The sequence below is a fragment of the Macaca thibetana genome, chromosome 4, assembly GCF_024542745.1.
Source record: "Macaca thibetana thibetana isolate TM-01 chromosome 4, ASM2454274v1, whole genome shotgun sequence".
Classification (NCBI taxonomy): Eukaryota; Metazoa; Chordata; class Mammalia; order Primates; family Cercopithecidae; genus Macaca; species Macaca thibetana.
Genome location: NC_065581.1, coordinates 114,296,580 through 114,308,880, shown reverse-complemented (window position 1 = coordinate 114,308,880; position 12,301 = coordinate 114,296,580). Strand labels below are relative to the sequence as shown.

General features: G+C 49.2%; 1 protein-coding gene across 1 annotated transcript; it reads right to left on the bottom strand.

Moving 5' to 3' along the window:
* Nucleotides 1–1,630: 1,630 nt before the first annotated feature.
* Nucleotides 1,631–7,376, bottom strand: LOC126952516 (retinoic acid early transcript 1E-like). The gene is given in 6 exon segments (XM_050787190.1): nt 1,631–2,018; nt 2,668–2,943; nt 3,204–3,464; nt 4,133–4,353; nt 5,107–5,289; nt 7,247–7,376. Coding segments are annotated over 4 exon segments (783 nt in total). The 5' UTR covers nt 4,257–4,353; nt 5,107–5,289; nt 7,247–7,376; the 3' UTR covers nt 1,631–1,896.
* Between the last annotated feature and the right edge of the window lie 4,925 nt (nt 7,377–12,301).

The following is a 12,301-nucleotide window of genomic DNA, read 5'->3' as shown; positions in this document are numbered from 1 at the left end:
CTGAAACTCGGCTGGCAGCTGGTATGGATAAACTACTGGTGGTTAGGTCTTATTTTCTACCAGCTGATATTGTGGATACTGTATCTGAATCGGCATTGCCGCCGGATTCTATCCTTTAGATAGAATTAGAGATAAAGACTCTATCCTTTTCTACTGATATTCTCTTGGGGTTTGCACTTGTCTAACTTGCATTTGAGGTTGTAACGTTACAGGCATCTGAACCGCGGGAGGAGGAGTTGATGGCCATTGTGGTTTAGGCTCTGATGGCCCCAGTAATTCTGGACTTCCTTCCCCCAGTTTTGATGATTCAGGATATATTAACTCCTGTAATTGATTATAGTCAACATTTTGCATTGACCGAGCCATTACAGACTCTGCTACATTTTTATAGTGTGAACTTTCCATTCCTTTCTGGGATTCTATCCCTGCCTCTTCTTCAGAATCTATTACACAGCTTTCAGAGGCATCAGAAACTGAAACACTATCTTCTTCTATTTGAAACGATTCTAAATTTGCTTTAATAATGGCCCAATCATTCCATACTGTAAGTGGGATGATTTTACCTTCCCTACTTGCTTGTTTTAATTCTTTGCCAATTTTTTCCCAATCTGTTGGATCTAAAGTTCTCTGTTCTGGAAACCATGGGCAGAATTGTCCTATTTTTGGAAATAGTGTAATTAGATTTTCTGTAGAAGCTTTAACTCCCCCTTTTCTTAAAAGAATTTTAATGATGCTGAGATAAGAGGCATATTTACTTTCAGTTTGTCCCATTGTTACCCCGGGTTCCTCCTAGTGCACAAGCTTGCCGCAAGGCTGACCTGACCGTGGACGTACTCGGGAATCTCGTCGACTGTCCTCAATGCTCACATTCTTAGCGTATCTCCACCCTAGAGAAAGGCACCCACATTGGGCGGCAGATGAAGGGGACCAGCCCCTCCACACCTGTGGGTATATCTTGTCAGGTGGGACAAGAGACTGAGAAAAGAAAAAAGACACAGAGACAAAGAATAGAGAAACAACAGTGGGCCCAGGGGACCGGCGCTCAGCATACAGAGGACCCGCACCGGCACAGGTCTCTGAGTTCCCTCAATATTTATTGATTAGTATTTCCACTCTCAGCAAGAGGAATGCAGTAGGAGAGCAGGGTGATAGTAGGCAGAAGGTCAGCAAGGAAACATGTGAGCAAAGGAATCTGTGTCACAAATAAGTTCAAGGGAAGGTACTATGCTTAGATGTGCACGTAGGCCAGATTTATGCTTCTCTCCACCCAAACATCTCAGTGGAGTAAAGCATAACAAAGCAGCATTGCTGACAACATGTCTCGCCTCCTGCCATAGGGCGGTTTTTCTCCTATCTCGGAATAGAACAAATGTACAATCGGGTTTTATACCGAGACATTCCATTCCCAGGGTCAGGCAGGAGACAGTGGCCTTCCTCTATCTCAACTGCAACAGGCTTTCCTCTTTTACTAATCCTCCTCAGCACAGACCCTTCATGGGTGTCGGACTGGGGGACGGTCAGGTCTTTCCCATCCCACGAAGCCATATCTCAGGCTATCATATGGGGAGAAACCTTGGACGACACCTGGCTTTCCAGGGCAGAGGTCCCTGCGGCTTTTCAGTGCATTGTGCCCCTGGTTTATCCAGACTGGAGAATGGCGATGACTTTTACCAAGCATACTGCCTGTAAACATTTTGTTAACAAGGCACAGCCCTAGATCCCTTAAACCTTGATTCCATACAACCCAGGTTTCTGTGAGCTCAAGGTTGGGGCAAAGTTACAGATTAACAGCATCTCAGGGCAAAGCAATTGTTCAGGGTAAAGGTCAAAATGGAGTTTCTTATGTTTTCCCTTTCTACATAGACACGATAGCAGTCTGATTGCTCTTTCTTTTCCCTACATGACGTAGATGAGAAAATTTCCCATTAAGACTGTCAAGATGAATGCCCCCAGGATGAGCCATGTATCTGGTAGGCTAGAGGAAGACCCGTGGATATCTGAAGCATTTACTGGTGACAGTAAACAACAACAACAACAAAGCACAAGCCCTGTGACACCTAAAAATACATTTTCCTCAGCCCCTGCTTTCCCCAGGAACACATGGTGCCCCACATAATCACTGGTTCATGTGTCAGCCACTCTACCAGGCCCTGGGCCATGAAGATGAATGGTGTTGTGCCTTGTCCTTATGGAGCTCAGATTTCTGCTGAGAGAGGTAGCAAATGTCCATCTGATTACCACACAATTTCAGATGATTGCTGTGGTTAGAACTGTTTGGAGGATGACACAATGGGTCTTGCTCAATTCTGTGTGGGGAATTTCCTAAGAAGTGTCATTAGAGCTGGTGGAAGGGTAATTACAATAGAGGAAGAGAAGGCCTGGATGTTTGCAATGATGCAGATAGACTTGGGACCATTTAGTGGCGGGTCATTGGTGACTGGATCATTGGTTAATGGGAAGGGGTTTCTATACTGAGGAAGAAACAGTGGGAGGTGGGATGGGAAAGGGAGGATGGTGGGAAATCCTTATGGCCATCACTGACTCTCCAGTCAAGAAGCCCACAGAGAAGTCAATCAAATTTTCTATTGCACACATGCTGACACCCACACAGGGAATGCTTTTGACCTTTAAAGGGAGCTGCCTCATTCTCCCGCCCGGCTCAGTTACCTGTCGGTTCTGGCATCACCTCCCAGTGCCCTGAGAATTCCCTGAGCCAGTGATTGCAGTCTGCCATTGAGAGCTTCCTGAAATACTTTTCCAGCCCTCTGTCGTTCTTCCATGTCTCCTTGATCTTGCAGGCTTCATGATTAATTACTGTCCAGGTCATGTTCATTGCGTCAAAGAGGAGGCATTTCTCTCCATTGATGGCAAACTGCCAGGACGCACCAGTGCATCGTTCTGCTTCACGCTGACAAAACATCTTGACCTGCAGAGTGGAAGGACCTGCAATCCAGGCACAAAGCCGTCATCCTCCACTCTTGAGAGGTCCATCGTCTTCCAATAGGTCAAGTGTTTCTCTGCACATTTAGGGGCCTGTATTCTTTCTGTCTGGACTTGCCCTTTCCCGCCCGTTGGGTCCCATGTGTGTCTATGGTTGGGCCAACGATCAATACACAAATACACCTAAAGCCCCTCCTCACATGTGCTCTTCCCTCCCCTCTCTTGCTGCCTGCCTCTGTTTCCCCACCCCATTCCACACTTACCACTGGTCTTTATCTGGGGTTTGATGTCAAGAAGGAGCATCCTGAGGTCTCGGCCCACTTCTCCCAGCATTTGGGTCAATTCTCCCCATGTGCTGGTGGCATTTACCTTCTTCCCCAGGAGGCCCAGAGGCTTGACCATGTTGCTGTCACTGTCGTACTGAAGGAAAAGATTTTAATTCATGAAGACCTGTGCTTCACACCAAGGCTGTCCAGGTCTGGACCATGATTTTATAGTGAAGTTGAAGCAAAGAGAGTGAGCACCTGTGAGAGAAAGATGCAGGTGAGGTCCAGGACAGGGGAAGAGGCCCATTAGAACCCGTGCTTCTGTGACCCAAGACTCCCTGGACCAGGCCAGGCTGGCAGAGGGGGCGGTTCCATCCCAGACTCCCTCAACCCTCCAGATCCCTGCTCCCATCTCCCCCTGACTGTCTGGGGTGAGATACTTGATGATACCAGGGACCCCTGGGGTGTACTTAGTGTTAATGGTGTTAACAGGAGGATTCATGTCACAAATACTTTTAGCAACATCTACTAAGTTCCGAGGCACAAAACAGACAAACCGGTGTGTGACCTCCTGAGACTTAAAATCTAGCTGAACACACAGGACATTCAATAGAAAGGAAAAAGAGGCATTTATCATGAGACACACGCTGAATTCCTCTGGGGTCCCGGGCGTTCAGGAAAGTGTCCTGGAGTAGAAGGTGGGGGGTAGCATTGTAGAGCTGCCACCTGTGAGCCCGTGCCTGGCCTAGGGCCTCCGGCTGGGGTCTCCCATGAACTGGGGGTAACATCCCAGGGATCCTCTCCCTCACCTCATCCTTAAGAGCAGATACTGGCTTGCCTGAAGCCTGCATGAGACCCCAGTCGCCTATCCCCCACCTTTCTCCCTCCTCCTTCTTGTTCTCAGCCAGGTCTTGAGATCTCAGGACACTCAGCAACCATGATCTCCAAGGCTGTTAGTAGCAACAGTAGAAGCAAAAGAAGGCGCACTGGGCTACAAGTCAGGGGCATTCTTGGCACATTGTGGAGAGTAACAGGCAGGACGTTGGGCATGGACACAAACACCCTCACTGGTATGGTGAAGAAATGTCCAACAGCGTGGGTGCGGGCACTGCCCCAATTCTTTACCCTGGAACAACTGAGGGCAGGCCTGTAGAGACCACATTAAATAACAGTTTTGTGAAGGGAGTGTTTTCCAAGTATTCAGAATATAATTACTTATTGAAAATGAAAGAAGACATTTAAAAACAAAATTAACTTTGAATAAACTCTCCTCTGCCATCCCCATGGCCCCTGCAAAAAACCCCTCTGGTGTGAGCAGGATGGTTGGAGGTTATGTGAGCTCCTTCTCCCTTCCTCCAATTTCCTCTTCCCTTCTCTTCCTTGCCTCTTTTGCTGTTCCCTTTCTTTCTGGTACCCTCTCCCCATTCCTGTATTTTCTCCCATCTCCTTTCTCCCCTCTCCCATATCCCTAACCCATTCAAACTCTTTTCTCTTAAATGGTTGAGATTTTCTCTTACCAAGCACACCCAAATGTTAATTAAACTAGCTGCGAACAGGCAGCAACTGGTCTACCATAACAGATGGGTTTTATAATAGAGCCCAGCCGTCCTACTGGGGCCAAGACCTCAAGGAAAGTCAAGTCTATCATTGGGAAAAGTCTTGGGGCTCTAAGTTTTGAATTCTGAAAATTTGTCTTAGAACAAAGTTTTGTGTCATTTTCAAATTTCTCAAGCCACTTTTTGCACAAGGTTTCCTCTTAAAACTTAGTATTTGTAGTCCTCCTTCCCACCTCACTTTTACACCTGTGCCATTTCATCATCAGACCCCGCTCTCTTAGTCAGTTCAGGCTGCCACAACAGAATAGGCCAGGTGGCTGAAACACCAAGCATTTATTTCTCACCGTCCTGGAGGCTGGGAAGTCCAAGATTAAGGTGTCAGCAGGTCCGGTATCTGGCGACGGCCCTCTCTTCCTCACCAGATGGCTGTCTTCCTGTTGTATCCTCACACAGTGGGGAGCAGAGAGTGACAGCAAACTCTCCTGTCACCTCTTAATCCCACAAGGCTCCACTTGCATGACTAATGACTTAAATGTCATCACTTTGAGAGTTAGGATTTCTGCATATGAATTTGGAGGGCAGGCAAACATGTGGCGTGTAACATCACCCATATCCATTCCACATCTAGATTCCCTCTGTGTGCCAGGCAGTATGCCAGTTAATTCAAGTGCATGTCAGACTCAGAGGGTGATTTCCTGTGACTCAGATGCTGGGACTCTGGTGATGCCTGGTAAGTGGGTCTGTACCACTGTTCTTTCTTAACTAGATGGAACAGACTTTAAAAAAACTAACCGTGGACTCTGGGCAGGGCTCTCTCTGGGGCTGGGGGGGATAAGGGGTTGTCTGCTCAGAGGACAGTGGGTCAAGGGTTTGAAGGGGCCCAGGGATGCACATTTTTTACACATCCCCTATGTGGTTCTCTGGTTGCTAAGGTTAAAGCACCCCAGTTTTGAGGGTGCACTTCCGCCTCTTGGTCTGGAGAAGGGGTCTCAAATCTGTCCTGAGTGGAGCCTGTTCTGTACACACCCAGGACCTAAGAGTGCACAGAGGGGGACTCAGTGCTACCGCCCTACAAATGTTGCTGCTGTGGGGACACCAACGGGGGTGGGCCAAGGTCGGTGTGTGTGTGTGTCTGTGTGCACGCACGCGTGTGGGTGCATGTGTGTGCATGTGCATGTGTGATATGACCATGGAGTAGCTCCTTGCCAATATTTTCTACAAGTCTGATGAATCACAGGAAGGAGCACACCAGGCCTGTACATGGGTCCTGACATCTGGGATGTAGACCCAACACTGAAGACAAAGAAAGAGCTGCAGACAGGCTGGGAAGGACACACAGAAAGGAGAAAGGGGCCCTTCCACCCTTGTTGTCCTCTGTGGTCCTGAATCCCAGGTTGGCCTGAGCCAACCTGAAGATGGGAAGGAATAGCCATATTCCAACTGCAAAATGTCAGCTTTAGGCAGTGGCTTCCAAACCGAAATGATGGTTACATATGAAGTAGAATTTTTTTTTTTTTTTGAGACCAAGTCTTGCTCTGTTGCCCAGATGGAGTGCAGTGGCATGAGGACAGCTCATTGCAGCCTTGAACTCCCAGGCTCAATCAGTCCTCCCACTTCAGCCTCCAGAATAGCTGGGACTACAGGCGTGAGCCCCCACACCCAGCTAATTTTTAAATTTTTGGTGTAGAGACGGGTCTCATCACATTGCCCAGGCTGATCTTAAACTCCTGGGCTCAAGCAATCCTCCCTACTTAGCCTCTCAAAGTGTTGGGATTACAGGAGTGAGCCACCACACCCGGCTGAAGTGGAGTTTTAATTGACATAAGAAGCAGATGATAAGGAAAGAGGAACCAATAATTACATGTAGTCCCTGGAAGCCCGTTGCTATAAAGAACTTTCAGCCTATAGTCCCAAGAGAGACAAAAGTTTTAAAATGAATTGGACTGCGTTTTTTAATTCCTGAAAATGAGTCACAGCCTTTTTGTGGCAGTGTGTCCTGGGCTTCTAGTTATCCTCTCCCTGCCCAGCTGCCTTGCGATCCCGGCCAATGGTTTCAACACCCAGGCTGGGAATGCCAAGGCCCGGCAGAGCGAGGCTGTGGAAGCCTTGGCATAAGTGGAGGGGATGATCTGAGGGAGAATGGGACAAGAGAAGTCGGAAGGAAGGCGTTATGGCAGGAGAACAAGGAGAAATCCCTGTCCCCCAAATCGGAGAGAGGGGCGATTGGGACTCCAGACTGGCGGGAGGCACGGATCCCTGAGTGTTTGGTGTGGAGGCAGAGGACCCGCAGAGCCACCCCTGTCCTCCATGCCTTATCCAGCGTCCCCGCCCCCACACCCCCAGCAGCTCCCCCAACGCCACTTTTACTTCATTGCCCCTGGTTCTCTCACCACTCGAGCCCCTGCTTTCCTCCTTCACTCCCAAACACACACACGTTCCCTCTGCACTGGTGTTTGGAACACCGACCACCCTCCACCCCACTACCTTGTGCCAGCAGGAGACGTTTGTCCTTCTGCCGTCTCTAGGATGGAGAGGCCTGAGGTGACTGCTTTCTTCCTCAGAGTCTCTGGGCAAACTCTCTGAGGAGCAGAAACCAGCTCAGTCCAGTCCTCCTGGGCGTGGAGAGGCCGGTCTAGCAGAACACCCGTCCACCATGCAAACCCGGTGGGGCCACCTGTCAACTGTCACGTGTGAGTGATTCTAGGACAGGGCTCCTCGTCAGGAACTGGGTCCAGTTCAGTACTAGATTCGTCATCAGTAAACAGACCAAGACCAGGCTCAAGTCCCAGCCACGAAATTCTAGAAAGGATTTAATGTAATTTTAGCAGTTGTTGGAGACCAGCATGTAATGGCACACATATGTTTTCCTTAATATGTAGGTGGGGGGCCCCGCCTTTTTTCAGGGTTTAGGGCTCTGCAGGTCCTGGCCTGACTGTGACAGTGGCCCTACCTCGTGTCTGGTGGGTGCTGGCGCCCTCTGTTGCCTGGTTTCTGTGCGAACACGGCACTACCGTCCTGCACTCTGGAGGCCTGGAGCTCCTACCCGCTGAGCTCCTGTTCCCACTGTGTGTCGCTCAACCTTGCTGTTTTCTTTTTGCAACTTCATTCCCTCCGCAACTGGAAGACCAGCTCTTCTCCTGAGTCTTCCTTAAAAGACACCCTGCCCACTTCCTTACAAAGCCCCCACCAAAGTGACACCAGCTACTTGTGAATGTAGCCAACTTTACTGAAGGTTTAGAGGTTGTGTGGTAAGGCTGTGAAGAATTAAAAAAAAAATCACCTATTTGCAGGACCTCTTTCCTATCTCTTCTTTGGACTAGAAATAAAATATCTATGATTTGACCACACTGTCATCTAGTACCCGACCCTGGTTCTAGGCCACCGTCCTCCTGGCCAGGGTGATTGCAGTCCTGCCCTACTTGGTCCACTGTGCCTGTCCCCACCTCCCAAATGGCTCCTGACAACAGAGCAGCTGGAGTGATCCTTCAGAACCTCGCTACTCATGTCCCTCCTCTGCTCCAAACCCTCCAAAAGTGCCCCTTTTCTCTCAGTAAAACCAAGTCACTACAGATGCCTAGAGTCCTGTGCAGTCTGGCCAGCTGTCCTCCAATCTACACCCTGGCTTGCTCAGCACCTACCCCACCCTCGGCCTCCTCGCTGGTCTTCAGAGCCCTGCAGATATCTCCATGCCTCAGGACTTTGCATTGCCCTCTGCTCAGCGTGGACTGCCCTTCGGGCATCTGCCCGGCCCACTCCCACACCTGCTCCCAGGTGGCACACCCTTCCATGCCTGGTTCTCCCTGCCCCTCCCATTTGGAATCCTTGTCCTCATTTCTTTCGTTCTTTCTTTTTTTTTAAATTGTGGTATAATTCATGTAACATAAAAATTTTCATCTTAACATTGTTAAATGTAAAGGCCCCTATTTCATAATGCGAGACCTCTGCCTGCCGGGGCCATCATGGACCTTCTTCACCTGAACTTGTTCCCCTAAAGCAACGACCACTCTAAAACATACCTTAGTAAGCCAGGCCTGGTGGCTCATTTGCCTGTAATCCCAGCACTTTGGGAGGCCAAGGTGGGTGGATCACCTCAGGTTGAGGGTTCAATACCACTCTGGTCAACATGGTGAAACCCCGTCTCTACTAAAAATACAAAAATTAGCCAGATGTGGTGGCCAGTGCGTGTAATCCCACCTACTTGGGAGGCTGAGGCAGGAAAATCACTTGAACCCAGGAGGCGAAGGTTGCAATGAGCCGAGATGGAGCCACTGCATTCCAGCCTGGGCGACTGAGTGAGACTCTGTCCCAATAAACAAACAGTCAAACAAACCTTATTAACTTTTCATTGTGGTTGCAACAATTTACTGCAAACTTAGTGGCTTAAAACAGCACACATTCATTCCTTTACTATTCTGGAGCTCAGAAGTCTGAACAGTCTCACGGGGCTAACGTCACTGTGCTGTCAGGGCTGTGTTCCTTCGGGAGGCTCTTGGTGAGAACCTGTCTCCTCCTCGCCTTTTCCAGCTGCTCCAGCTGCCCACATCCATGGCTCAGGGCCCCATTTCCTCATCTTCAAAGGCAGCTCCACCAGGCTGAGTCCTGGTTCACATGAGAACTCCACCCCTCCCTGCTGGTTCTCCCAGGGCAGCTGATTGGCCACCTCAGCTCCATCTGCAGCTTTCACCGCCCTTTCCATGTACCCAACACAGAGGTTCCAGGGACTGGATCTGCCATCCTGGGGGTTGGAGAGGGAATTTTTCTGCCCAACACACATACCATATAATTTACATGTCTATCCATTTAAAATTTCTATCTCTTACTAGAATGCCATTTCTATGAAGACACAAACCTCATACAAGGCACAGAAAACAGCTCCCCACGGGTGAAGGGGCTCAGATGGGCCCCCTGGCTCAGGAAACGAGGAGAGGTATCAGGGCAGCCTCATTGGGTCTCCAGCCTTCACAGCCGGGGCCTCCCAGGCAGGTTCCAGCTGTCACAGCAGCAAAAGAGATGTGGTGAGCAGCGTCAGGCATTGGCGAGATTCCTCACACAGTTCAGTAGAAAAGAAACTTCCTAAACTGAGCTCACCTCAAGGAAGCTGGAGATATATGCCACCTTACCCAATGGGTACATGAAATACAAATACAAATTCTTTTGCAGGTTGTGCAGGTTACAAGGGGCCCACTTCTGTGCCTAGGTCCCCTGCCCTGTCCTGCTCTGACTTGCCAGGGTGGGGCACTCATTGGCCTGCAGACTCCACCCACTTTTCTGGCCACACCCAGTTTCCACCTCCAAGTCACACCTAAGACTGCTTCTTCTTTTGCTATTGTTTTCTCAGCCCAGCAGAAATTCTAACATTCGCCAGGCTTGGCCCTGCTTAGGGCACTGTAGAAGGAGCCTCTGAGGAAAATCTTGGTGCAAGGAGAAGATCTCCCACATGGATTTCCAGCACCCTCTGCTTTCTGGGAATTCCTGAATTTCTTTGGCTATTGTCACAGGGGCTCTGCCATACAGCTACCCCCTGGCTGCTGGCCCCTGACACCTCAGAGAGCTTTAGTCTTCCAGGAAGCCCCTGCCCAGGAAGAAGGTAGCAAATATTTTCTTATTGTTTGTTGCCTATGATGCCTTGGATGTTGTGTTGATTGTGCCATTTTGATCCCAAGAAAGCAGACCTGGCAAAGAGTTAGGAATGTAGGTGGTTTCTGGTAAATATGTAGGGCCTGTGAGGTAGGAAAGTGGAGGAAGCAAGATCACGTAGGTTCTCTGGGAGACAGGCCCCGGGCCCAGCAGGACGGAACATCCCTGGCTGACAAGGGCCATTCTCCCCTGTCCTCATCTCTGCCTGGGCTCCAGCTCCGTCCTGCCCGACAGAGGCCATGGAGCGGAGCACTGGGCTGCTGGCCAATGCCCTGGTCTTTGGATAGACCAGTCTCCGGGTGGGGTCACAGTGGGAGAGTAGTGGGCCTGGGAGGTGCAGGGTTAGTGCAGGGCAGGGCTGCCTTGAATCTGCAGGTGCGGGGCTACCAGGCTGGACCTAGCTGTATGCTCAGCACAGGAGGTTGCAGTAGTGCCTGCCCTCAACCTCCTTTTCCTACTTCTGCTTCTAGAGGGCACTGGGGACTGGGGTCAGGCTGGGGGTCTTGCCATCCCCTCCTGATCTCCTCCACTCCCTGTCCACAGCTCCTGATTTCCCTGCCTGGGCTGCCCTCACCAGAAGTCTCCAGGCCTAAAATCCAGTAGGAACAGGCAGCCTAGCCTGTCCCCAGGGGTTTCTTTAGCAGTTGCAGGAGCCAATAAGGCTTCAGGTAGGAAGGCGTGAGTCACCCACAGAGGCCTAACAGGTGTTTCTGGAAATGCATCCTGTGGCAGCCAAAGAGGCCAGACTTCTCAGTGTGTTCCCAAACAGAGCCAAGCACAGGGCTCATCGGCTGGAGGAGCCAGATCAGCTGCTCATTAGTGTGCACTTGATAAGTCTTTGTACTGCACGAGAGGAAAAATGATTTTTTCACAACTCTTCTGAGTTCTTAGCTGTAACAAAAGACAAATCAACAAGAGAAAAACAAACAGAAGTTTATTAACATCTCTCTCTCTCTCCTCTGTGTCTCTCTATCATCTCTTGTATATACACAGGAAACACCTGGAAAAAATGAATCATCCTTAGAGTGCTGGTTTAGAACTCCAGCATCTTCAACAGAAAACACTAAATGTCTGGAGAAGTGGCAGATCGTGAGAAGGCCAATCTGTAGCATCAGAGAAGCTTGTTGTGCCTCTGCTGCTGTCCCTAGCCCGACAAGAGTCTAAAATTGTCTTTGGTGATCTATCTTTGTCCTCTCTGGTAGAGAGGGGAGGATACAATCAAAAGTGGCTCAATAATAAATGGAAAAGAAATGGAAAAGAAAGATGTTCATTTCATCCAGGTTCTCGAATTCATTGACATACAGTTGTACATAGTATTCCCTTATAGTCCTTTTTGTTTCTTGGAAAAGAAAGATGTTCATTTCATCCAGGTTCTTGAATTCATTGACATACAGTTGTACATAGTATTCCCTTCTAGTCCTTTTTGTTCTGTAAGATTGGTAGTGATGTTTTTTCTTTTGTTCCTGGCATTAGTCATTTGAGTTTTCCCCCTCCGCTGTTTTCCTAGTCATTCAAGCTTAAGGTTTTCCAATTTGGTTGATCAAAGGCAAGTTAGTTACTTCCTAGATACAATGCGGGTACAGGTATTGGATAAATACAGCCATTCCGATTGGGAGAAATTGACCAAACGAAAGGGCTAAAGGCCTCATGCAAATCCAAAATCCAGCAGGGGCACCTGGGGCTGCTGCAGTGACAAGACACTGGTTCTAGATATTTACCCAACTGTGTTGTTGTAGGGGGAACATTATAGGTGATTGCTGATTTCAACCACAGATGACTTTTGGGGAAAGTTCGCACTTGGAGGTTTCAGTTTCCACCCTGCTGCATCCTCTCTGGATTCTGTGCTCTACTCTCAGCCTAAGTCATTGCCAACAAGTGACACAAGTGACATGAGGGTACAGC